The sequence below is a fragment of the Rhinopithecus roxellana genome, chromosome 15 (assembly GCF_007565055.1).
Source record: "Rhinopithecus roxellana isolate Shanxi Qingling chromosome 15, ASM756505v1, whole genome shotgun sequence".
In the NCBI taxonomy this organism is placed as follows: Eukaryota; Metazoa; Chordata; class Mammalia; order Primates; family Cercopithecidae; genus Rhinopithecus; species Rhinopithecus roxellana.
In genome coordinates, this window is record NC_044563.1 from 120190726 (window position 1) to 120218037 (window position 27312).

The window sequence follows — 27312 nt, forward strand, 5'->3', positions numbered from 1 at the left end:
TTATTTCAATGTGTAGGAAACAGCTGTATCTTGGTGAAATACCTTTATATCTACAATGCAACCCAGCCTTTCAAGACCTTTTAGGGAACATTACAATTATAACAAATCTTATCACATAAAGCAAGGACATAACAGACTAGAAGTAATTGTTTTATTCAATAAGAGGCAATTGTATTTCATTGCTTTATTAATTTGAGTTTTACACGCCAATAAACATTCTCATCCTAAGATCATATCACTCAGATGTATGACCTGGATATTTATTATTTGAGTTTAAGCACTGTTTTAACTCATGACGTTCTCTCTGCCTGAATGTTCCTCTCGGTTCTCCCCTCATTGTACTTTCCTGAAGTTTCTAATTGAATATATGCTCTCACACATCTCCAAACTATTCCAGACCTTCTTTTCCTCTGCCTTGAGACATTTATATCTCAAGCACATGAACCACCCAGGCACCAAGTAGATAGCAGATCTTGAAGGTAGAGATGAAATTTTCCAACAGAGTTTTGGCTGTTGCTTTAACAGGGTTCTCTGCTGCCAACACTGACATCCCTGGACTAAACCAACCTTCGCATCTATCAGAGAGGCAAAACTATCAATGACACAAGCACTGTTCTTGTAGGCAAGAGACCAGGATACTCATTCTTCTTCATTCCATACAGACATTGGCAAATTACTTACTCCCTCTGACTTGGCTGTCTCCATTGTAAAATTGGGGCTCATAATGCCTTACTTGCCAAGAAATAAGAAGCTGGTTCAGATGATTTTCATAACATCTCATCCAGCTCCAAACTATGACCTATATATCTTTCACTGGACCAAACCCTTCTTAGTCTGATTAAAAAAACACAGTTTGGACAAAACACAGAACTTCATTTGAAAGTGTTGTGAAACGTGACAACGGACTGATAGTAACCACCTGATCTAAGTGAGTTAAACATATTGTACTGCTAATCCTTACTCATTATTACAGGTTATGTCCCTAGTCCAAAAGTCTAAACTCTGAAATGCTCCAAAATCCAAAACTTTTTGAGCTCCAACCTGATTCTCAAAAGGAATGTTCACTGGAGCATTTTGGAGTTCAGATTTTTGGATTAGGGATACTGAACCAATAAGCATAAATGTAAATATTCCAAAATCCAAGAAGCATCCAAAATTCAAAAGACTTCTGGTTTCAAATACTTTGGATAAGGGACACTCAGCTTGTACTGTTAAGATTTCTATCTGCTTATGAAGAATGCACAAGTCTCTGTCTCTTACCTTTTGACTTCCGGTCATGATATGACCTGCCTCGATAACGAGGGGTGTCCAAATACATATTCTCAAGATCTTCTTGCCATGACTCTGGATTGAAGTACTTGAGCAGATCTTCCACGGTATCAAATTCTGCAATTTTTTTGTCCAGAGCATCCGCAATGAGAGTGGGATCCGTTACTGATGGAGAGTTATAGGATACCCCCTAAGAGTGACATACAGCTCAGTGTACTCAGAAAAAGTCCATTGCTGTGAAATACAACAGTCATTCAACTATACGGAAGGAACATAAACAGGCTTCTGAGTATAAGACATCACACGTTTGAGGCCGAGACGGGCGGATCACGAGGTCAGGAGATCGAGACCATCCTGGCTAATATGGTGACACCCCGTCTCTACTAAAAATACAAAAAACTAGCCGGGCGAGGTGGCGGGCGCCTGTAGTCCCAGCTACTTGGGAGGCTGAGGCAGGAGAATGGCATAAACCCAGGAGGTGGAGCTTGCAGTGAGCTGAGATCCGGCCACTGCACTCCAGCCTGGGTGACAGAGCAAGACTCCGTCTCAATAAAAAAAAAAAAAAAAAAAGACATCATACGTTTGAATGCCATGTAAAAACAACATGGTATTGTCTTGCCATGTTCTTGGATAAAAATCAATTAATTACTAAAAAGATAGTCATTCACTTTTCTGTAAGTCAAATCCAAGTAGATCATAAAATTTCCAGTTTATCTTAACTGTAATCATCTAAAAATATAGATTAGATGGAAATATATAAGATTAAGTCATCCAGTTTCTTGGTTCATGGTCCCAAATCATCCACATAACAACATATAATAGTGGGAATCAAAATTTCAAACTCTTCCCACATTAGTTTTGATAATTCATTCCATTCTCCCACTTTTAATCTCCACATCCCCCCTTTACAGGTCACCTGGCATTGCAGATGATGTGTGACCAATGTACGAATCTACTCGAGATATTTTCATAAAATCTAGCATGTTCACCAACTTATTTACTGTCAACAAGGATAACTAACCATGAAACTGGCTCTCTTGACTTAAAAGGAGAGAATTCACATGGGGAAACGTATTTTTTTAAAGTGTTATAATTTGCTAGTGATCCCAGTTGCCATTAAAACTTCTCAGGAAGACTCTTTAATGAGAAACACAACATCATTGAAAGCCTGGAAAGGATTATGTATTTTGCCATGGAATACATCTCACATGAGGTTTCCAAGCACTTACTTCACTAACCCTTGTACAATCTAGAGGTAAATGAGCCATGATTCAAACATCTCTGTTAAAATTCATGACCCATTAACAAGGAAATAGAGAGCATACAGCCTCAAATGAGTTTTAAATGTCTTTAAAGAAACTACCAAACAAATAACATCCCCTAAAGGCAAATATCTCCTATCACTAAGGGAAAATAGGAATTAATGAAAACTTGCTTTCCTTAGATTTAACTGTAGTATCTAATCAGGAAAAAATAGGTGCTATTGAGTCCCAGACAGCAAAGCCCACAATTTATAATCTTACTCTCAGGCAATGTTGTCTCTCTTTAACCAATCAAGGTCCAAAGATTGCTAAGTGATTTGATGATCATCTGCTCTCAGAGTAACAGTCCCTCTTCACACAACTAAGGGGCTTTAAAGCATTAATCTACCATTGCTATAACTCAGGAGCAGTTTTCAAATATTCCCTGTAGGGGAAAGGGAGTCAAGGGAGTGGGGTGATAGGGTGAAATAGACTGATCAATGTGTCAGGCCAGCTCTTTTCTTTTACAAGAAACCATACATCTAATTTTCAGTCATCCTTGTTAAAATAAGCAGACATCCTCTTCTGAATAAACCTTACCTGCCATGCTACATTCATTACGTTATGAGTCCACTCTATATTCTGTTCAGATGTATCCAGGTAATAACGATCATTTTTCTGGAGGCATGGTCTTTGTCATACATTATGGTAGAATCCAGAGATTTATTCACAGTTCAAGCTATGTTAAAGATGCCCTCTACAGTCATATTGTTGATATTATATAGCTCTTATCTGGGTGCAATCATATTTGTTCCTTCTGTTTCTGATAGGTTGTCTCTTTAATCTAGGTGTGTGTGTGGGTGTCTGTGTGTGTGTGTGTGTGTGTGTGTGTGTGTGTGTGTGTGTGTCTGCTTGATACGAGCTGAACCCTGACAGAAGCCCATCATTTCTGTCTTTCACATCTCTCTTGAGGTCACCTCTCTTGAGGTGGAAGACTTATAATTCAGGACTATAATTCCAAATCCCCATTAACTTGTATTGTCTGGATAATCTACAGTCTATCTGGCTCATATGCACCAGATGGTTTACAACTAGATTTGTGTCACGATAGTATGGGTCTAAGAACCAAAAAACTCAAAATGAGCTGATCAAATTAGAAGCATGACAGCACATAAAAAATCTTTGAAATTAAAATGCTTCCCTGCTTTTTTGAAATAAAAACAGGAACACCCAACAAGCCATTCCCACACAAGTGAAAGCTTCTTGTGACAGCTCTGGGGAAAATGACTGATGGAGTTTTCTGGGGTGGCTCCCAGCAGTGCCTAGAATGCAGTGTGTACACAAATATCTCTCTCAGAGAAACTGTGGGGAACTCTCGGTTCCTGAGAAGGGAGGGGGAAATTTAATTTCTTCTAACATGAGGCTGAAGAGTCAATCCAAACCATAGGTAAAATGCAAACATGTCCCTGTGTATGAGCTTTACTGGTGTTTTCCAGTTTTGATTCAGGGCAGTTGACAGAAACAGCAATGATGGCTGAGGAAATATTTATGAATGATGAGGTGACCTAATAAGACCACGAGAACATTTTGGTTGCTGAGGTAAATATTTTAAAACTATTTTTGAGAAAAAGAACTAATTGAATGTGTCTCCTTCAGCTGCACAGTAAATATGATTTCATTCAGCTTTTGTCATGTATTTATAAAAATCATTTCTGAAATTAACTGCATTACTTTAAAATGATAACAATTCATAAAAAAGAAATGCTCTGAAAATGGAAAACCACTTTCAACAAAAACAAGGTATGGTTTAAACAGAAGTTAATGGTAGGTCCAATGACCCTTGCTCCTGCTCCAGAAAGTTCTTGAACAATGGAGTTCTGAGTAAAGAAACCAGCTTGCAGTTTCTGAGAGTTTCTGAGTAAAGAAACTCTCTTACAAGAGAGTTAAGCAGCACCTAGACTTGAAACTCAAACCAGAAGCTTTTGCAGTGGATCTGGACCCAGGGAACTTCCCCAGATACTCCAAAAGGAAGACAGAATGCCTCTCTTTTAAAGGACCTGGGTTATTCTTAATTTGTTAAGGGTCCTTTAAGGCTTGTAATTGAATTGTGGTTGGGGCAAGAATCATTAGACAACCCTGAGCTATCACGTCGAAGGTGCCTGGGAAGCTGGAGCACCCCTTGACCCTCAGTCAAGGTTGCAAAAACTGCTGGTGTCTGCCTTGAGTTATCAGCCTCTACTGCGACCCTCCTGCTTAGCCTGCGCACCTCTTCAGCAGTATGTGCCTTATGTTGACTTTCATCTAACTGGAAATGATTGCCTACAACAAGTTAGGTTCAGAGCATGTATTCTGGACTGTCGAAAGCACACAAAACACTTATTATCACCATCAGAGATCCCTCCGATCTTTTGATCAGATGAAGTTCTAGTCCAGCATCCATACCAGGTGAATTAAACAGTCACATAATTCATAGTGGAGGGAATCCTGCCATATGAAAGAGTTTTTAAAAAATCCCCCAGAGAGCAAAAGATATCATATCAATTTTAGGAAAAAACAACAACAACAACAAAAAAACTGACTCAGCCACATGGACCTACTTAGAGCCATGGGCAAGCTTCCTCTATGCTCTTGACCTTTTAGTAACAATTGCATTTATTGTCTTGTATTTTATTGCTACATAAATGCTACACATAGGATTGGTGAAAACAAGGTCTGCTCTTTCTGTGCAAAGTAGATAAGGAGACAGAATACTGAGAAGTGACTAAATTTAGAGGAAAAGTGGAGCATGAACCATTTTACAGCTTCAGGGTGAGTTATGTTTTATATCCAAGTAAAATAGAATACATGCCTGATTTGCACTTAAGTTATCTTACTGTAAACATTGGGATTTTTCAAGTCTGAAAAGACCCTTGAAAATGCAAAGGTTAACATCTTCCCCAGGAATATTCAAAACCTATTTTGAAATTCCCCACTTGAGTGTAGGCCATGAACTAGTTTGATATGTTTGGACAGACCTTTAATTGGAATGCTCTGCTCTGAAACTGAAAAATATTTAAGATATTGCCTAGCCTGAGTTCCTACCATGCTATACTGGCAGTTCCTGGAAACCGTTCTGATAGACAGGAAAAAGGGTGTCTGACATAATCTATTGTAACCTGAATGAAATGGAGAAACACATCCTGTTTGAGATCTGTCTTTTGGTCAAGCCACAGGTCCTTAATGCAGGTGAAATCCTTTTGGGGTTGACCTTAGCTGTTCCATCCATTTCTTTTGCGGGCAATAGAGTAATAAATTACTTACTGAAATAGAGCTTGTGACTGATTCCCAGTTGGTCTCTGAAGCTGCTGCGGGTTGGAAATCTTCCTGGAAGGCAAAGAAACATCTATGTGAGTCAGTCAAACCTCTGTTCAAGTCATTATGTGCATGGTTTCAACATCTCAGCCTTCTGAATCTTTTCCCAACTAAGTGACAACAGAAATAGGGCTATATTCCTGCTGAACAGATCACCATTTGTCTTAAGCACATCTCAAGAACCCTTCTCATTCAAGACATGGACATTTTCTTGTAAGTACTGGTGACATGGAAAAAGCACAGGTAGGAATGCAAATTTTAACGTGGCCATCTACTAGCTGTGTGACCACAGACAACTGATAACCCCTCCAGTCCTTCCTTTCCTCAGCTGTAAGTGGCTAGTATGGAATCCTGACATTACAGGGCTGTTTTGAGAATTGAATGCATTAATTATGTAGTTACCAATGGCACCTGAATAAAGTGTTTGATTAAAGAATAATAATTATCATCATTATTGACATATAGTGGGTTTAAACTAGGTTATGTATTATGTTCAATCTTGCCTGCTGACCTGGTCCCAAATATTGGTGATCTTTTCAAAGACACACTAACTTCCAAGGGGTTCTTCTTGACTCTGTCAACAAATACGAGGAAGGATGGCAGAGGAACAAAATGACTGGTAGTGACTAAGTACTGCCCATTTGGGGAAGGCAGGCCAAGGGCAGACCTGAAAACATTAGTTATCTCAGATAAGCCTGAGTGGATGTGTGATAGCAATGGATCACACAGAAAAAACTTCTCTTAAAAGGCAAACTTGTCTCCCATTTGTATATAACTTCCATGTTAATTACTACAGCACCAGGAAGTTTAAAAAACATTAAGGGAAGGAAAACTAATTCTGTCGTTTTTACAATCCACAGATGGCTTTCTGACCTTGGCAAAATAAATTACTTTAGTAAATTTCTTCCAGCCTTACCAGGGAGTAGAAGGTATTTTCAGAGGATACTGAGAAATGTTCAGCCACTCTAGTCTGACAGCATATTTACCCAAGTATACCTACTGAATGAGAGTTTAGTATCAGGTGTAAATTTCATTAACATTTTGAGGAGCTGGAAGTACATTTCTTAATTGGTTATGATGAGGCTGGTTTATATATAAATTTCCTGTGTTTAATAAAATTTCAGCTGATTACTGAGAGAGAACCGAGTTAAATGTGGGGTTCAAAGAATGAACAGCTATTAGAAACTGACTAGATGATGGGTTGACAGGTGCAGCAAACCACCATATATCCCAGAACTTAGAGGAAAGAAAGAAAGAAAGAAAGAAAGAAAGAAAGAAAGAAAGAAAGAAAGAAAGAGAGAGAGAGAGAGAGAGAGAGAGAAAGAAAGAAAGAAAGAAAGAAAGAAAGAAAGAAAGAAAGGCAGAAAGAAAGAAAGAAGGAAACAAACTGACTAGACATTATTATTCTAATCATTTTTTTTTTTTTTTTTTTTGAGACTGAGTCTCACTCTGTCACCAGGCTGGTGTGCAGTGGCGTGATCTCGGCTTACTGCAACCTCTGCCTCCCAGGTTCAAGCAATTCTCCTGCCTCAGCCTTCCTAGTAGCTGGGATTACAGGTAGGTGTGCACCACCACACATGGCTAAGTTTTGTATTTTTAGTAGAGATGGGGTTTCGCCATGTTGGCCAGACTGGTCTTGAACTATTGACCTCAGGTGATCTACCGACATTGGCCCCCCAGAGTGCTGGGATTACAGGCATGAGCCACTGGACCTGGCCTTGTTATTCTAATCTTAATCCTAGGGAAGATAGGACAGAAACAGGAAATGTGGTATCTGCACTCTGCAAAACAGAATAGACACAAAAAGGACACTGAATTCCCACGGGGGAAAATGTGTATAATCAAATGAAGGCTGGCATTTAATGAGTCTTCGTAAGTCAGTGATCAGATAAGACTGGCCAAGAAGCCAGAGAGCCAGTGGCTTCTCCATGCCATGATGAGACTATTGGTGGAGGATATATGCCAGGTAAGGTAATGACATGAGCAATCTTCAGATCACAGAATTTTCATTTTCCCTTGTTCATTCAATATTTGTTAATCACCTGCTATTAGTACTTTCTAAGCTGTGGATAGGATCATGAGGAAATAAAAACTATTCCTACCTTCAAGGAATTTGAAATGTAAGCCCATAAATAAACAGGTGCAGTAAACTCATGTGGGTGTTCTGATACCAGTCTACTCAGCATGCCATGGAAGGTAGTAGATGATTGTACCTGGGGAGAAAGTGGGCTTGGAAAAATTTCACATAGGAAGTTGATTTGTTGGTAGAGCTTGGAAGATAAATAGATGGGTCTTGCAGAAAAGGTGGGTAGAAGACTCAAAGGGAGAGCAATGCTTAGACAAGGTGAGGAAAGTATACAGAAAAATAAACAACTTACTGGGGAAAGTATGAGTCATGTTGGGCATAGTGCGTTCCAGGTGCCTACACCATATACAGATGGAGATGTTCAGGGGGAAGTTTGCTATATGAGAATGGACTGCATGAGAGAGATGTGACCTTGAGATATAGATTTGGGAAGTATCAACACAAAAATGCAATTCAACAAAGTAAAGGGTTATGTTGACCATGTGTTAAAATCAGAGAAGGGAAAGTTTTAAATCTTGGAACTGGAAATAGTTTTAGAATTATCTAGTCAAATCTCCCTATTTAAACAATAAGGAAACTGGCCAGGAGCGGTGGCTTATGCCTGTAATCCCAGCACTTGGGAGGCCAAGGCAGGGGCATCACCTGAGGTCAGGAGTTCAAGACCAGCCTGGCCAACATGGTGAAAACCCGTCTCTACTACTACTACTAATAATAATAATAAAAAAATTAGCTGGGTGTGCCTGTAATCCCAGTTACTCGGGAGGCTGAGGCAGGAGAATTGCTTAAATCTGGGAGGCAGAGGTTGCAGTGGGCCGAGATTGCACCATTGCACTCCAGCCTTGGCAACAATAGGGAAACTCTGCTTCAAAAAAAAAAAAAAAAAAAAAAAAAAAAAAAAAAAAAAAAAAAATACATAACAATAAATAAAAAATAAATAAGGAAACAAATGCTTAGAGAGATAGTTGATGTGTTCTGTATCATGTACCCATTTTCTGGCAAAGCTAAGACCACCAAAGCTCATTTCTAAGTAGAAACTGTGTGGTTGGTGACCTTCCACAGTGTTATAGCTGCCTTGGACAATGTGTGTATAGGGAGAAAAACGATGGAACAGTTTCCAAAAGGGTAATCAGCAGAGCAGGAAAGGCATATAGTTGAGTGCTGGTGGGTGTCTCTATGAGGACACCCTTTGAAGTAGTCTTAGTTATTTAGATTTCATATCTATCCTTAAGAAATTCTGTGATTTCAGTTCATGTCCTTGCATAGACACATGGCAAAAATATTTTGCTAAGATTTTTTTAAACTGAAAGGAACTTTGGTCCACAAGCCCCTAAACAAATGTTACACAAGAACTTTTAGCTTCTTCACTGTCTGGACTACAGGATTCCAGTTCAAAATTTTAATAAGAGCAAATGATAACAGATTTCATTAAACCCCAGATAAAACATAACTTTATCTTCTCTTAGCAACACAAATGTTAGACATTGAAAAGAAACCAACTGTTATGTTACTTCAGAAGTTTACCATTACTTATAGATGACATATTTAAATTAAGCGACATCCCATTAAAAGTAAAACACCGAACCTCCAAGGTTTTAGCCCTCAAAGGAGAATCTTGGCATAGGAGGATTTACCTGCAAAATCCACAATAGGATTATTTCTCATCTCTTCCACCATAACCTCCCAAGTCCACTTGGAAACCATCAAGTTTCCCAAGTGCCTGTTAGCTCTTCCCCTAGGGTCAGAGTTATCTCTTTTAATGGTAAATCAAATCACTTCTGTAGTCTGCTTAAAACCTTCCAATAGCTTTCCATTGCTCTTAGAATTTGGCAAAATAAGATCTGACTACTGTTTGCCTCTATGCACTTCTTTCCTCTGGTGTCCTCTGATTTGATAGCCTACCTTTCCCACTACCTCCACTCCTGCTACACTGGCCTTCTTTCAGCTTGCAAATAACATGACAAGCCTCTTCTCCCCTTAGGTTTAATTCACTGCTGTTCCTGCCTGGATGCACTTTCCCCAAATGCTCCAATGGCTGGCTCCTCATCATTTAGTTCTCTGCTCAAATATCTAACATCTTTGAGCATCCTATTTAAAATACTCCCACACTTGGTCACTCTATCTACTTAACCTGCTTAATTTTCTTTAAAGTATTTATGGTTATCTGAAATAATTTTATGTTTGTTTTATTGTTGACCATCTCCTTCCTCAAGTGAAATTACACTCCAGAATGGCAAAGATGCTGTTTATTTGTTCTTTATTCCGAGTTTCTAGCTGAGGTTTTAGAATACATTCCAATTTCTCTACCTTCCCGTGTACACATAAGGATGATGATCAGCTGCTACTTGCTAGTAGCAAGCCAGTAGTTTACAGCCAGCATCCATTCTGAGTGGTTGGTCCCTATGCCATACTATTTGTTATATACCCTTAATATTATCCTGAGCAGACTGCTTGCTCTTCAAACTCCAGACTAATGGAAGACAAACTCCTTTTTGTGGGTGCTCTTAGCAAAACAGTGCGCTTACCGTTACTTTAAGAAATGTTAAAATAGAACAAACAATGAAGAATCATTTAAAACTATATTAAAACAATTCAGTTTACAAAGAAAACATTTCTGTTCTTTGGTATAGAAAACTTACATAAGTGCTTTACAAGCCATGTCTCATTATTCTAAGGGGAGATAACTCTTTACTAGCTCCTAGAGGGTGGTACACATCTCTTGACTTCCTCACCTCCTGCTCTGGAACTGTAGTATCTTCCCTCCTAACATAAAGGAGCTGGTATTTTAGTTACCTTGTTCCTATAGTCCACGTAGGGAATCTAGCACTGTGGTGCTGTGTGTACCTTACTGCACCTTACAGAGACCATCTGGGAGTCTGATGACCTCCCTTGAGATATGAGCAAACTGAAGTTCAGAGAGCCAAATGGGTTGCCCGGCATCTCCCAACTAATTATGACTACAGTTAGGACGAGGACCCAATTAGCCAGTGTGTATCTCTTAGTCGCATGCTCTTTCCAACCCACCAAATAATGTTATATGTCATTCTATAATTATAGACATCTTAATCTGCATTGCCTTAATTAATAAAATTAATTTATATCATTAAAATAATTTATCCTCAGCTTAATTCCTCACATTAAAATAGTTCATAATTACATTTTGGCAGTGAAACTAATCATTTGGCATTTTGAAGCAAAACTCCCTCATTCTCTGCATTTTACTATTAAGCTTTGGAACACAGATATGATTCTCAAATTTTCACTTTCTAAATAGTTTAGGATGCACAGTTTGGTTTCTGTTAGAAAAGTGTTATAGACTCGAAAGTTGGAGAGATGTGTACAAACAAAATCTTAAAGTGCTACATGAAAACACAGATAAATATTAATGTAAGTGTAGTGTGGAAGAGATATTTCTAAGCATTAATGCCAAAGTCGGAAAGCATAAAAATCAATACACCTTACATATACAAAATGTTATATAAATCTAAAAGAGATCAAAAACAAAAGTAAAACCATAAGGACAAGCTAGTAAACATACTTGTAACAGATATAACAGGTAAACAGTTAACATCCTTAAAATAAAACGAACTCATAAATCAAAAGCTTATACAAGAGTATGTTCCATATCATACAATACTGCTAGAAAAAAAATGTACAGATATATGAAGCAGGACTGAAAAAGTATTCACAAAAAATTAATATTGGTTAGCACTGATATATTCTTATTTTCTTCTTTTTGTATATACGTTTTAAAATGTCATAGTAAACACCTAGTTTGAGTAAAACAGTAAATTTCTAAAACTACAATGGAAAAGAAGAAATGGACTGGATGTGTGTACACACATTACATATCAAATGACAGACAAGCCTTTAGGGGTGAATGATCACAAATCATTTACCTGTACTTAGCACAAATCAAGAAGGTTTGTTTATCTTATAAAGAGGATTATTTATAAAAGAAAAGAGGAATTACTCAACATTTATGATATCATTTATTGAATGGTGTCATCCATGTATTCCATGGTAGGAAATAAAAGCGTTCTTGTAGATGTGTTTCTCACCAATTACTAAAAGAGAATTGTTCAAAAACTGGACTACAAAGAGTTTTAGCATGGTCACATTTGGCTCTATTAAAACATGGCTAATACAACACAAACTTTTAACATCTTTAAAAGCAGCTATGAAAACATGCAATGAACCATCAGCTCAGGGTCAGTCAGGCATTTGTCAGGCTCAATTTGAGAACAATTCACCCACTGAATTGTTCCAACAATTCACCCACTGAATTGTTCTATATGGCTGAAAGCAAATATAGCTGGGGCTATAATAACACTACAAATAATAAATGTTCTCAACAAAAATCCTTGCTATTAAAGAATAAGATATGAGTGGGAATTTCCATTTTCAGAAAGGGTTTCTCCAGAGAAACTTTCTTTTCAGATTCCTTACCATTGGATATCTGGGTCCCATACCAGAGAGGGCAGTAGATATATTACAAGCTAACAAACAATCCACTCATTCCTTCACCAGAGCAACCCTGCACACATTCAACCACTAACTAAGCAGCAGCAATGGATGTCCAAAGGAATCCCTCTCCTGTCCCTTGATAGTGGAGCTAGGGACTCTTGTCCTTTAAGTCTTTGCAGACAGCTGTTCCCAGACCAATACTTCAAACATTTGGGATGATTAGTTGTACCACCTGTTCCTGGATCTCACGGAGGATGGCTGTTAATTTTTATCCTAGGTGATTATGCTGTATTTGAGTAGATGAACCACAAACTATTCATGGCTAGAGGGATGTGTCTCACCAGCACTTAAAACATATGCAGTTACTTGGGAGTTTTTATAAAGCTTTCAAATAAAACGATCTTTAACTTACCAAGGACGACTTATTTGGGGAAAGTTTCAAAAGACATTTGTCAGTGTATTTTCTCTCATTCTGAAAGATTTTATTCTGTTTGCTGCTTTATATTCACTTCTCAGAGGCAGAAAATAAAGAAATCTCTCTCCTAATTGTATCTGTGCTTCTTGATTGAGTTAATGCTTAGAGCTTTTGAATTTCTAAATGCTTAATGCTTTTGATTTTCAAAAGAAACACCTCTAAGCATTCAAAAGAAAGACAAAGGAGTTTGTTAAGATTCATAACACAGTAATGAACAAATACATGATCAACATCCATTACTTCAATAAATTCTAAGTTTGTTTGCTCATGACACTCTGCTCTGTTCATGACCCACTGAGGGAAATCCAAATAAAGCCAAACTTGGAGGCTTGTGTCCTGGGATTACTCTACAGTGAAATCCTTTTGAATAAAGGCTTTTGATACTTCAGTACCTGAATTTCTGGCATGCAGACCCAACAATGTATGTGGAAATGATATTACACTAATGTCTTAATGTCTACAGGAATAGAATAGAGCAAAAATTAAAAACCCTTAGAATCAATAAAACTCTGTAGCCCAACCAAAACTTAACAAGTATACTTTCTTTACAGACTCATCATCAAACTAGCTCTTCTACACATAATATGGTAAAGGCCTTGGCAGGCAGCCAGATTTTATTGACTAGAATATTTAATACAAGGATATCAAGAGTCTAAGAATCAATAATTAACAAGAATCAAAGAGCATCTTCCAAAGTTAGAGAATTTGCCTGTGAAATTTTATAATATGTGTTTCTTAGAGTTACAAGAAGCCCTGGATAGGAGCTTTCTGTTATAGTAAAAATATCTTTAATTAAATAAAGAAATTTTAATAAGAAATATAGATAAGACACGCAGATTTTCACTGATTTAAGAGTTAATTTTATAACATTTTCATTTATCATTATTGACAATAAAGTACAATGTTTAAATTTAGAACTGCTAGAATTCATTAACCAATCATCCATGTAATCTTGGGATAGTGTCAAGATATTTTTAAAAGTTCATTTTTCTTCCTACCTTATGAGAAAAGGAACTTTTTATACTTGCTAGTTTCTGATTTCTTCAGATTGAACTTAGTTTGGGAATTTGATCTCGATATAGTAAGGAGAGATTAGAGCAAACCCCAGTCCAGCAAGCTAAGAAGAGAAGGGGTCATCGATTCAAAAGAGGTCATGAGAATGATACTCAAGAACTAGAGAGGATCAATGTGTGTTTGCAGATAGAGAGAGGGGTGCCACATATCAAGGGGCTGCACAGAAAATTGCAAATTGCAAAATACTACTTTGTTAATAGCTTCCATGGTGTTTGGTCATACTAACTGGTAAGTGAATATTTAATTTACAGCTAGAGAAATACTACAGTACTTCTACAATCTGTTGCCGAAAAGCTAGGTTCAGATTTAAATTTTGTGACTAGTTGTTTAGGATTTAAAAAAAAAAAAAAACTCTGTGATTAATTATTTTGCAGTAATGCCTGACACTTATGGAGCATAGATTTTATGCCGGTGACTATATGAAATGCTTTCCATAAATTATCTCATTCATCATTTCTACAGTAGCTTTAAAAGATGAGGAAGCAGACAGACAGGATGCAAGCCCTATCATTAAGGAAGTGCCACAGATACCTGAACCTGTAGCTGAGTCTCTGTGCTCTCTCATCTTTGTTGAATAATTCCTCTTTTCTTTTATAAATAATCCTTTTTATAAAATAAACAAATCTTCTTGATTTGTGCTAAGTTCAGGTTTTCATAAATTCCTTAAATGCATTTCAAAAAGAACATCTGATTCAATTCACCAGTGGTCTGAAATTTATTAAAGATTGTACTTTTGATATTGCTAAGCCAATCTTAAAGATTGTTTATACCAGGCTAAAATGAATGACTTAGGAAATTATTCCTGTTCCTTAGGAAAATTAGAAGTTTGAAATGAAAAGAAGAAATATTGACTTGAATTATTCATATTTTCATTTTCTTACAGGGAGCACAATGCTTGGTACATAGTGAGCACTTTTGTTTGTTAGGTTTGTTTTTACTATTGTGGTTAAGAGAGGAAATATTGTTTCACGCTCAGAATTCAACAAACCATTTCACGCCTCTGTGTTGAAATTCACACTCCCAATAACTGCTAAATTTCTCTGTACTTGACTGATGTTATATAAATAGATTTTCTTAATGGTGGCCAAAAGCTAGTTACATTATTAAAACCAATAATTAGAGAAAATGGGAATTACAAACAGTATGAAGATTAAGTCCATGTCACCAAAATCCCTTAGCTAAAATCATTATCTCCGAAAACTCAAATTATTCCATTACTAATTAAAACTCCTAAGATCTGAGTTTAGGGAGAAAATACCATTTGAAGTCTAAAAGCCAAAGCCACAGTCAACACAGCTGGTATGGTACCATGAAAAAGAGCACTCATGAAATGTTACTCAGCAAGTGATGGGATTATAATGTAAACGAGAACATCTTCTAAGAGAATCAGTCATAAAGTATTAAAAAAGCTGTCCATTCTTTTTAAAAATATGAGTATTTCCTAGCGAGGCGACATTGTTCTGTGACACTTTTTCCCTCTACACATTCATCCTTATCCTTACAGTGGACCCAGTGTTCATTCATCAGAGCTGCCACCCATCATAATTATCACTTGACACTATGGGCTATACTGAATATAAAATATTTAAGAGTCATGTTACTACTATACAGCTATGTAAATGAAAAAAAAGTAATTCAACGTACCTTTTTCTTGACCTGACATCTTTCTAAGGGGATTTCCAGACTCATTCATGTGGTTAAACTAGAGAGATGGTTAATGTAAAGTCTGAAACAAAAGCGTAGGACTCATACCCTTGCAAATCACTCTTCTCACAAAAGGTAAGATTCGTATATTCTTGACTTTGTACTTCCTCTTTCCACTCTCCAGTCAACTAGTCACTAACCAAGGCAGCTGGCACATTTCTGATCTCAAAAGCAGGCTTGCTATCTGGGCCCATTAGGTGAACTTGTTGGAACTGAGTGCCAAGCACACAGGTCATGAGTTTCAGAGTGTGCTAAGTACAGGTTTTCATAAATTTCTAAGAATTTATGAGAGAGCTGATAAAGCTTTACAAAGAGAAAAAAATACTGTTGCCAAATGCCATGGTTAACATCAGTGAAAGAGACTTCCTGGGGGCAAATGCCTGACTCAGTCTGTAGGATTTCATCCCTCCAAGTAAACAATTTAAAGTCTTCTCCTCCAGGCTGGGAGGATCATTTTGGAATAGGATAAATAGTAATTAAATGAGAGATCCTGCAATTTAATTTCTATTAGTTCATGTGTATGGGCGTTCGAAATTCCTTTTTACTTTTGGTTATCATCAGTTAACAGGAACATCCTTTACTTTGAGCAGTTATTGCACTAGCAATATTCATCAACAGTTTTATGGGTGAAAACACTAGGCTTTGCACAGCAAAATTTTAATCCCAGATTGGTTCTCCTTTGCGTCTTGCTATAATTTTTTTGTACCATTACATCTGTGTACTTAGAGAATGCAAATTTACTGCCATATTCATCTAAACCAAAGATAATTACAAAGGTATTTTTGGTGCCAAAAAAGGATAAACTGCATTCCAGAGTGAAAGGAAAAACAGGGATTGGGTGAACTATTGCTTCTCCTCTACTGGACTGGGACAATTCAGAGCTGACTAGGTTATTACCCACGCCCAAGAATTAGCTGAGATATTCTTTGGACATGGATTTTTTTTGGCAGGTCTCATGCCTCACACTTACACTTTAAACTGTGATTTATTTATTTATTTTTAATTCTTACCAGTTTGGAAGTTGCAAGGGATCTCATAGACTACTGAGTTCCGAGTTTTATTCACTATTTGAGATTTTTGAATGACCAAAGTATGTAAGTCATTGAGCAAGGTGTTGGCTATGCATGGATGCATGGGAAACAAAACTGACCTTAAAAGAAATGTGTTGTCTGGATGAATTCTAATGTCCCACTCTTGTCATTCCTTTGTATATAAGCAGCTTTAAATTTTTTAATGGCTTACCATTATCTTGAATTATCTTGTGTCTTAGTCAGTTGGAGTGGCTAGAACAAATTTCCACAGGATATGTACCTTGCAAAGAACAGAACTTTATTTCTGACAGTTCTAGAGGATGGGAAGTCCAAGACCAGAGTGCTGACATGGTTGGACTCAGGTTTGCAAATGGATGTCTTTTTGCTGTGTCCACACATGGTGGAGACAGAGATCTTTTCTCTCGTGTCTCTTCTTATAAGGGCACCAATCGCATCAAGAGGGCTCCACCTTCATGTCTTATTTACCTCCCAAAGGCTCCACTTGTCAATACCATCACAGTGGGGATTAGGATTTCAACAGATGAGATTAGGGAAAACACTCACATTCAATCCATAGCATCTTACTGACTTATTTCTGTACTTGTTTCCAAGTTTGTGTCTTTCCATTAGGGTGTAAGCTCCTTAAGGGTGGAAATGTTTTCTAACTTTCTCATTGCTCTCCCACCAAGTACCTACAACAGGGCCTGTTAACCTTTTATATTTAATAAATAGTGTTGCAATGGAAGAATGAATAGTCATTGAATTGCTGTGAGATTCAAATGAGATGAGTAATGTAAAGTCATAGCATATTGACTGTTAAATAGCAGATGGTAATAAATATTTGTAGAATGAGTAAATGAATAATCCAATCTATAAAAATAAATGCTCTACTGGGGTCATAAGCAAAGTCTCATAGGTCTATAGGGGAAAGAATGATTTAAGTTCATTTAGGAAGGCTGGAGGAAGGTCTCAGAAGAAGTGGCCTTGGAATTGACTTCTGAATGATAATTAAGGATTTTGATAGGGAAGCAGGCAGGTGAAGGAGAGAGCATGCACTAAAGCAGAGAGTGGCATCATCTGGGATGTGTGAGTATGTCATGTGCCCAAAGTAACAGACAGGAAATTAGACTGACAAAGAAGGTACAGGACAAATCAGAGGATCCTGAAGACCACACTTGGGATTTTTTCTAAACCATCTATTCAGCAATTCATTTAATCATTCCTTCAACAGGTATTTATGGCTTCTACTACTAATGACTGCACAGTTCAAGGTATTGGAGAAAAAGAAGCAAAAATAACTTCAATGTCACTGCTCTCACAGAGCTGTCATCCTGACCACCCTTATTCTACATACAGGAAACTCAGCCCCAAAGGGTTAAGTGTCAGTGTTACTTGCCAATTGGTGCCTGCAGCCCAGGTCTCTTGACATACTGTACTGCTACACTAAGTTGTAGGAAACTGGTTGTTAATATAGCCACATCTTCACCTCCTCTGCTCACATGTCTCCTTTTCAGTGCATGTGAAAAAAACAAAGAACATTTTTTTATCATCTGGAATTCAGCGAACTTAAGTAACATAATGGAGTTCCTAGGAAACAAACACGAAACAACAGATAGCTATTCAGGGAAATGAGGGTGGTGGAAAAAATTTGAGGACAAGGAATTTGGTGCTGTTGGTTTGGAAAATCTTTTTGAAATGTCCATAATCTTTTAAGGCAAACTTAGAATTAGGAGTCATTCCTTATTTTGGTAATCAAACCCCTCAAATTATAATAGCATTTTCCTCAAATACAATTTAGTTCTATCTTATCCCTTAGCAGGGTACAAAATTACCTTTCTTTTTCAAAGAAGAGTTAGAATGTTTTCCTGATCAGAGGATTCAATAGATGAGAATCCCTTAAGTACTTTATGATGACCCTTGAGGTTGGTCAGCAGGAATTGATTTGGAGGAATTACTAAAAGCTATCTCTAAACCCAGCAGGAATCATAAAGATACTTGAATACAAATGGCCCTGGATGGCTTTCATCAAAGGAACTCTAAGTACAAACAAAATAAAAGCAAACTCCATGCCTGTAAATGAAGAGGAGGCAAGTTGAGAACCTCTTTTGCTACTTATCTTGCCAATAAGGCCTGCACTGTTTTGGATGGTAGAAAAGATTTGATAATCACCATGTTAAAGCATTTTTAAAAACTGATGTTGGAGACAGAGCACTCAATTGAATTACATATGGAATTACATATGGAACACCGACTGTGTGACCTTAGGCAAGGTAAAGCCTCTATGCTTTAGATTCCTGATTGTAAAATGGGAAAAATATCTTCTTTCCTCCATAAGGTTAGTTTGAGGAGTAAATTAGATAATTCACATGAAACTATCTGGCCCAGGTAGACATTCATTACATTCTTTCCAAAATGAATACAATCTTTCTAATATATTTCTTTTTATTTGAAAGATGGCTATATTAATACCTCCACAGAGATGGGAATCACCTGTTACAAATTCTAGAGTCAGACTCTCTGCATTCAAATTCCAACTTCTCCACTTACTAGCCAGAGACCTTGTACCAATTACTTAACTTCTCTGTGCCTCAATATTCTTATCTGAAAATGGAAATAATTCCTACATCAGGGGGCTGTTTAGAAGATTAAACAGATCGTGCTACCTGTAAAGCTATCAGAAAAGTGCCTGTCACATAGAAAGTGCTTAGCCTTCACACATTTTCACATTTTTTCCAAGGAAAAAATGTTGGTGCATCAAACTTACAATGGCCTAACGTACTATCATCTAGAATGTGCACGAAGATTTTGAAATTTTCTGAAAGCTTTAACATCTCCTATCTCATTTCACTCTCCTTATCACTATATGAGCTGAGTATAGGCACAGATACATTAGATAAAATAGTTTGGGCCTTCTCAAAGAGGACATTTTTCAGGTTTCCTGGCTGGTCATTTCTATCATCATTAGATAAAAGAACATGTAATTTCTTCTTGTTTTTTTTTTTTTTTTTTTTTTTTTTTTTTTTTTCCCCCTGGGGAAAAAGGAAATGGCAAACAATCCTTCACCACCCCATAATTATCTACAATATCATTCATACAAAAGTAGTTCCTCACCATCCCCAGCAAAGTATTGAGTGCCTACCCATTGCTAGTACTGTTTTAGGCATTGGGCATACATGGGAAACAAACCAAACAGCCGATTTGGCATGTGAAATGGGAACAGGCATATATAACAGTACTTTGCTGGCTGTAAATTACCATTTATATATCTAAAGTACTGTTTTATTTAATATAGTCTTCAAAATGTCAAATAAAACATCTTAAGAGGACAAGACCTTTTTTCAGAAATAAAGAAATTTAAAGATTAAAAACTATTCCTATGCAAGCTACTAATTTATACAGGAATTTAGTTTGTTCTTGGACTGAGTCATCTTTTATCCAGCCTCCTATCTCTCGATAAAATATTTCTACATCCCGACTAGTTATTGCTGTTTCTAACTCATGAATTAAAGCTTGTAATTTGGGGGCTATAGGACACTTTACAAATCATTTGCCAATGCTTTTGACTTAGAGGTACTGTGTTGCTCATCTCTATGACATTTAGTCTTGCAGAGCTTCTCCCTAGTGCCCTTCCTGTGGGAGGGGTTTACTTCTTGCTCCCATGATGGCAGGCTTGGTCATGTGATTTGCTTTGACCAACACAATGTAAGTAGAAGTGATCAATGTCACATTTGACCAGAAACTTTAAAACACATTGTATGTACTTCTATTGCTCTTTTTTTCTCTGTTATAAGAATAGCTTGTCCCAGAAGTGAACTGATTCTTCAGCCTGGATTCCCAACTGAAGAAGCTACATGGGGCTCAGCTAAAGGTGATTAGCAGCTGATATATAACATGAATGAGAAACAGACCTTTGTTTTTATAAGTCACTGACATTTCAGGGTTGTTAATGCAGCATAACCTAGCAAACTATTGCTATTTCAGAAATCAATGTCCAGAGCCATTGATTTCCAATGAGGCTGCTTCTAACTCATGAGAGAGCCAGGACTAGATCCCATGTCTCCTACCTTAGTCCAGATTTTCTGTACTCTAGCATATGCTTTAAGAAAAGCAGGTCCTTTTCTTGGTCACACATTTTCTTTTCTTTCCCATATCCATTAGTGGCAAAATATGAACACTGCCCTACCTACCCGGAGGCACCATGCTAATCTCTATCCAACCCTAATAAAAGGAAAACCATTTTGGTTCCAGAGATGATGGATCATTTGGGAGGGCTGAGGTGCTGTCCTCTGTGAGGTGCACAGGGAGCAGGTGCAGTCCACATGGAAGACAGAAGAAGCAGTGGTACTACTGGTCCAGTTAGGAGTAAGGTACTCATTTACTTTGATTCTAAGTGCTACTTCAAAAGGCATCAAAATATTTGTGCTCTGAACTATTAGATAACTGAAGTACAGGTTAAACTTTTTGTAATATTCTAGCCCGTATCATTTCAGGTGATATTTATATTTACATTTTAAAAAGGTAGAAGTAGTCCACAAGGTAGTGGAGCGGGAAGAGGGTAATCACATACTAGATGTATTTGATAGACAGTAATCCTTCTTCCAACATAACATCAATAGCATGAGTATAGGTTCCCTCAAGAAACACTCTGGGCATTTAAAATAAATCCTCTGAAAAGGAAAACTTTTTATTTTATATGAAATGATATGTAGACCTTGATATACAGACACGGAACAACATTCACTCTGCTCTCTCTGCATTTGACGTGAGAAGCCGGGGGAAACTTATCAGTTAAGACGGCTCTTCAATAGCCATCTTTTCAAGTACTATTCTGAAGATACAGTAAAAATATACAACATAACCACAGGATCTTTCCTTTTACATAATGGATTCATTTAGAGAAGATGTTAAGGGACTTAAGTGAGAGAAGACGTTAGAGATCATCTCGTTCACAGTTACACAAAATGCGACAATTGTTTATCATCATCAAAAGTGGTCAGCCAGGTGCTATATCTTTATTTTCAGCTGCCAAAGCTCTATTTTAAAGTAAATCCAGCAGCTGTAAAAATTCCCCCTTGATATCTGAATTGGATGCAAAGTTTTGCACAATATTGTGTGCACTGCCATGTTAATGGGATATGTATAGGTAGAAATAAAACAATTGATATTCAAAGCTCTTGTTTACATGCAGAAAAGAGCCTAGTACTCAAGGCAAGGGCAGCAGAGGGTTGGGGTTGGGTAGAGTTCATGGTCCAGCTCACTCCATCTATCACATTCACATACTGACCGTGATAGTCTCGATCTTAATGTGCAATTCATTGCCCTTGAGAGGTCCTATCATTCTGACTGACAGGTTTAGAGGAGGCCTCCTCAACAACAGGAACACCTGCACTGAGCAAAATGGAAAACCCTGACACTTCAACAGCCTCTTGGGATCCAGGCTGTGGGAAAGAAAAGCCTCTTCCACGCAGCAGATGAGCGAGGAAGCACCGGTGGCATGTGTCCCTGGTCTAGGGCTTTCTCTTCCAGGCCCAGATTCAGCAAGTTGACAGTACTGGGGGCCCCTGCCTTTGCTATTCATCTATTTCCAAATAGGACAAGGAAAAGGAGACTTATTTCATAACTCCTTATGATGTGGGGAAAGAACTGTGCAATAGCATTTAATACATAAAAGACAACAACTATTTGGGTCAGCAAGAAACACCTAATTAGAATCACTCTATTCCCAGCATGTTTCAGATGCTTCCTGATTAGTTATGGGGGACAGAATGCGAGTGGAGGAGGAGGGAAGAAGGACTGTTCAAAACGCAAGAATACTGCATTTAATCACAGTCAAATAATGCTGGGTTAAGAAAGCTAGCTATTTTCTTTACTGATACTTTCGGTGGCTCCATTCATATTTTCTCATTTCTCCTCAAAAATGACAGTCAATCTCTACAGTTATTATTCAGCCAGTGCATATATTAGATTTCATCAAGATAAAGGAAAGAAAAACATCCCCAGTAGTCCTGTGTGGAGAGAGGAAGATACTATCTTTTTAAGAGCAACAACAACAAAAAGCGCCATAAACTTTTATAGAAGATAAGAATATAAGGTAACAAGAATCTCCGCTCTCAAGAGAGTGCTGCATTATCCTCTGCCAACTTCGTAGTTTACTGATGGGATTGAAGGCTGATGATGTATTGTAAACGGTAAAGAATATTGCTTTTGGGAGCTGTTTTAGCCTGGACTCTATATTCTCTCCAAAAATAAAAAGGAAACTTTAAATTGGATTTCTGACATTGGTTGAGTGTTTTCAGCCCAAAATCTTTTAAGTAGATTAATTTTAAAATGGGGCACCACAGGCACAATATCACTTCCAAGAGGCTATTGCTTTGTGAAGCCTTCTAGACAGACCCCTGAATCGCTGTAGGCACAACCCTGATACCCTTGATGCTTTCACTGATCACTCACTCTTCTCTCCTGTAACGAAAGCTTTATTCTCCCCAGAAAATAGTGCTTCCCCCCGAGGCCTACCAAATGAGAGCTCCCACTCTGAAAACCCTGCTAGGCTGAGGAAAAGTGAGGGCAGGATGCCTGTCTCCTGGCTTCATTCTAGCACTTCCAAACCATTGATATTTTTAGTCTAATACTTTCATATAACCCCAAATATAAAAGTTATGAAAGGGATGCCACCCAGAGGCAATCAATATTATTGGTTCCTTACATGTTCTTTAAAAGATATTATAGGCATGTAAAGGTAAGCTCATACACAGATACTTCCTCTCAAACTCAGGCCACTCAACTATTATTCCCTGTTTTCACTCTGTATATTGCTTCCTTTCCTGAAGTCTTGGTCATTTCCCCACATTCACTAAGGACCATGTCAACTGGGTTCCTGTATTTGTCTCCACCCCTTGTTACCACCATCCTGGATAATGTTAGTGCCTTTGGTTTGCAGCCCTTTGAATCTTTGAACTCAAATAACCCTTATTATGTACCCCAACTTCTGCAACTCCCTCTTAATTTGAAATCTTAGATGCAAAATGCACTCTGTGACTATGCTCTCCATATCCTTGTGTATCTCTCTTGCTAATATCTCTCTCTTCAACCTCACTGAGCCCTCCAGACTTCACCCCTCTATATTCCCATGTTATCAGCCTTCTATTGATCTCAGAGGCCCCAAAATTCATCACTTCGGCTTCTCTTATCAATACTCCCTTGCAATGTGGCTGTCCAGTGGCATTCACCCTTCAAAATCCCTTCTCTAGGTCAATCAACTAATCAACAGCTAGACTCCTCCATCTGGATTTCTGGAGGAGAAAAATTACAAACCCAACAAACTGTGTTACTTTCTTTCATCCATATCTTTATTCTCTTCTTGTTTGTCCCTTGCAATCTCTTTAAAACTGTTTGTCTCTACCATCTTAAAATATTTCCTTGATTCTAACCTTCTCTCTAGGTATCAATTATTCAAATCCTTGTCCCTTTACAGTCAAGCTTCTTGAAGCAGTTTATACTTGTTGCTTACTGCAATTTTGATTCACTCTTCATCCCATGGCAGCCTGGTTCTTGCTCCACCACTCTGAGGTAAAGACTCTTACTAATATTTTTAATAGCTTCTGAATTGCCAAAGCCAATGCAACTTCAAACCTTTGTTTTACGAGACGTCTTTCTTGCATTAACATTGTTGATGACTCCCTCCTTAATGTCCCTCCCCCTTGGCTTTTGTAATATTATGCTCTGGTGTTCTCCCTTTACCTCTCTATCTATGTCTTCTCTTGAGTGCCTTCTTTTAATGTCTTCTCAAATTGTCAGCATTTCCCAGAAGTCTGTTACTCAATACTTGGCACCTGAGTAAACTCACTGACTTTGCTGGCTTCAGCGATAATTTATACATGAATGATGTCTGTCTCCATATCCCAGGCCAAGAAATCTTTGCTGAGATCAGATCGTTTTCCCAAATTCCCTCTGACCATCTCCTATGGGACGTCCCATAAGCTCCTCAAACTCAACAGGTCCAAAATATTATTATCAAATTTTCCATAAAACCTACTCATCATCGTCCTGTGTTCCTTTTCACAGAAAACTACCACTCTCTTCACCGAATTGTGTATATCCTACACCTGAATATCACAGTAAAATATTCCCAAATTAATCTCTAAATCTTTCAGGTTATTATCTTTCTCAATTCTTGCACAGCTTCAGTCTGTCTTCCATTGGCCTACCATATTGGTCTTCAAAAACAAAATCGAAAAATACAGCACTACACTACCCATGTAACTTCCAAGTCCCACATCTTTCAGAAGTTTGCAGTCCTTTGATAAGCACATAAAACCCTCATGATCTGGGTCCTGTATTCCTCTCCAACATCATTTCCAGCCAGTGGCTCATGTTTTTCCAGGCTTTCAGAATTACTTTATGCTTTGTCAGTGCTCTTAAATTTGCATAGGCTATTCCCTTTGCATGGAAAGTTCTCCCAACTCTTTCCCATTTATCTAGTTACACTTCATCATTTAGAACACAAATGAAACCACATCCTTTGAGAAATATCTTTAGGTCAGACATAGATGCTCCCTTCTCTGTGTCTCCACAGTATACAGAGACTTTCACAGTATACTTTTTCATCAACTTTCATGCTTACACAGTAGCCAGTATAGTGCCTGGTAAATACTGGGCTCTCAATAAAGAATGAATGAGCTCCTAGGGCATGTTGTGACACATTCGCAAATTCTTAATGAAGATTATTAGCTAGAAATTTAATTACTATGTTCAAATACCATATTTTCAGGTGGTAAACTCACCTCTTTTTAAAACCAACTTTATTCATATAGGTGGCTTAAAGTGAAATGTTAGCTTAAGGGTTACTATTATTTCTATTTTTATACATTTCTAAGTGTGTGACAACTAAAGGCTCTATAAAACCACTTCCTTGGCAGCAAGAGAGAAGTTACTATTTAGTTTTACACCAAGGCTTTTTTTTTTTTCTGGAAAGTGGTTGAGGTATCACCCTTAACATGAATGCTATAAAGTCCTGGGTATCAGGTGACTTATTTATTTTAAGGCTGTGTGAAAATAATATTTTCTCTATATTTTTGTCCTGTGATATATTAGAGCTACTCCTTCAGGGGCTTTTAATATTAAAATTCAAGATATTGCAATGATTTTCATTCATTCAACTCTGCTAACAGAGTTCTTGTCTTTCAAAATTTTATTCACTACCCACATTTAGCTTAATTTAGGGATGAAAAATACAGATTCTAGTAGCAATAAAATACCCAGACAATGAAAACAAAATAAAATCAGTGGTTTTTATAATAACATTAATTCTGGACCTGGAGAATGCTAAAATTTTCATGTGTAAACAAGGATCATCTTAGAAGACAGAAAATACTCATATTTAAAAATAAAGACTTAGAAATTTAAAAGAATAGTTTCCCTGACATAGATCTCCATGCCTAATCAACTTGAAAGACACAGAGATGTCTGTGCTAATTATACACACTACCCATTTAAGAGGGGGTTTATTTACCTGGCAAAGGTCCCTCAGTAACTTTAATAACTGTGTAATGTACAAGTATAGGGCCCTGGTCAGGGCAGATTTAGTGCCTTTTTATTCTTCCTCTTTTTCATCTCCAGCATTCTATGGAGAAGGCAGTTGCAAGAAAGTTGGGCTAGTGTTGGTTGCCGCAAACATTAGCCAGTCACTATCCTGGCTTCATGACATTACAGAGTAAGATTTTGAAGCTCAGTTTTGTGAGCTTCAACAAGAAACATGGAGAGGCTGATGCATAGCCTCCCCCAGATGAGACACACTATTCCCCCTATTGAGAATATAGTAATGATAGGTTCACACTTACTTCTCTGAGCTAATGATAGGAGGTGCAAATGTCCATACTGCTAATACTAATAAGAAAAACATTTATCTAGAATTTTGCTTTCTAGCAGCACAAACGTGAGTAGAACTCATTTTATAGGCTACTATGTTCTCAACTGCAACATGGGGATATTGAGACCATGGCTCTTCTTACCCTGTGCCACCTTGCTCTAGCAGTGGTTCTCAGCCAGGGGTGCTTTTGCATACCCCTCAACCCCCAAGATATTGGGCAATATCTGGAAACAGTTTTGGTTGTCACAATGTGGGGGTAAGGATAGATGTGCTACTGGCATCTGGTGGACGGAGGCCAGGAATGCTAGTCAATATTCTACAATGCACAGGCCACCCATCCCCAGCTCTAGCAAATAATTATCCAGCCTGAAGTGTAAATAGTGGTGAGTTTGAGAAAACCTCCTCTAAGACATTTGTACACATTTTACCGTTCAGAGTTACCCTGGTGATTTTAGACATTCTTTCTACGGAAATGATTGTATTACATTATATATACATCCTCTTGGAGTTGAGAGAACATATAAATGAGCGAAAAATTTTCTCTAAATATCAATAATTGACGAAAGGTGGCTCTTACAGTATATCACACATAATAGGGAGTGAATCAGTTTTAATAAAAAGCTGCCCTGACTTCTTTGTTATCACTGAATCTAGAAATGTAACTGCTTTACCTGAAATTTTGAAGCAGAATGTTCTTCTGTGAAATATAGCAAGTGATGAAAAACTATGAGGCAATGGTTAAGATACTTCAA

At 37.6% G+C, this 27312-nt stretch overlaps 1 protein-coding gene across 2 annotated transcripts in view; it reads right to left on the reverse strand.

Moving 5' to 3' along the window:
* PDGFD (platelet derived growth factor D) overlaps positions 1–27312 on the reverse strand; it is a 263094-nt gene that overhangs the window by 33401 nt on the left and 202381 nt on the right. For both annotated transcript variants that reach the window (XM_030918794.1, XM_010354689.2), the window contains exons 4-5: positions 5811–5873; positions 1261–1459 (exon numbers count right to left, since the gene is read on the reverse strand). In XM_030918794.1, coding sequence (XP_030774654.1) covers positions 1261–1459; positions 5811–5873 — 262 coding nt within the window. The remainder of the gene's footprint in view (positions 1–1260; positions 1460–5810; positions 5874–27312) is intronic.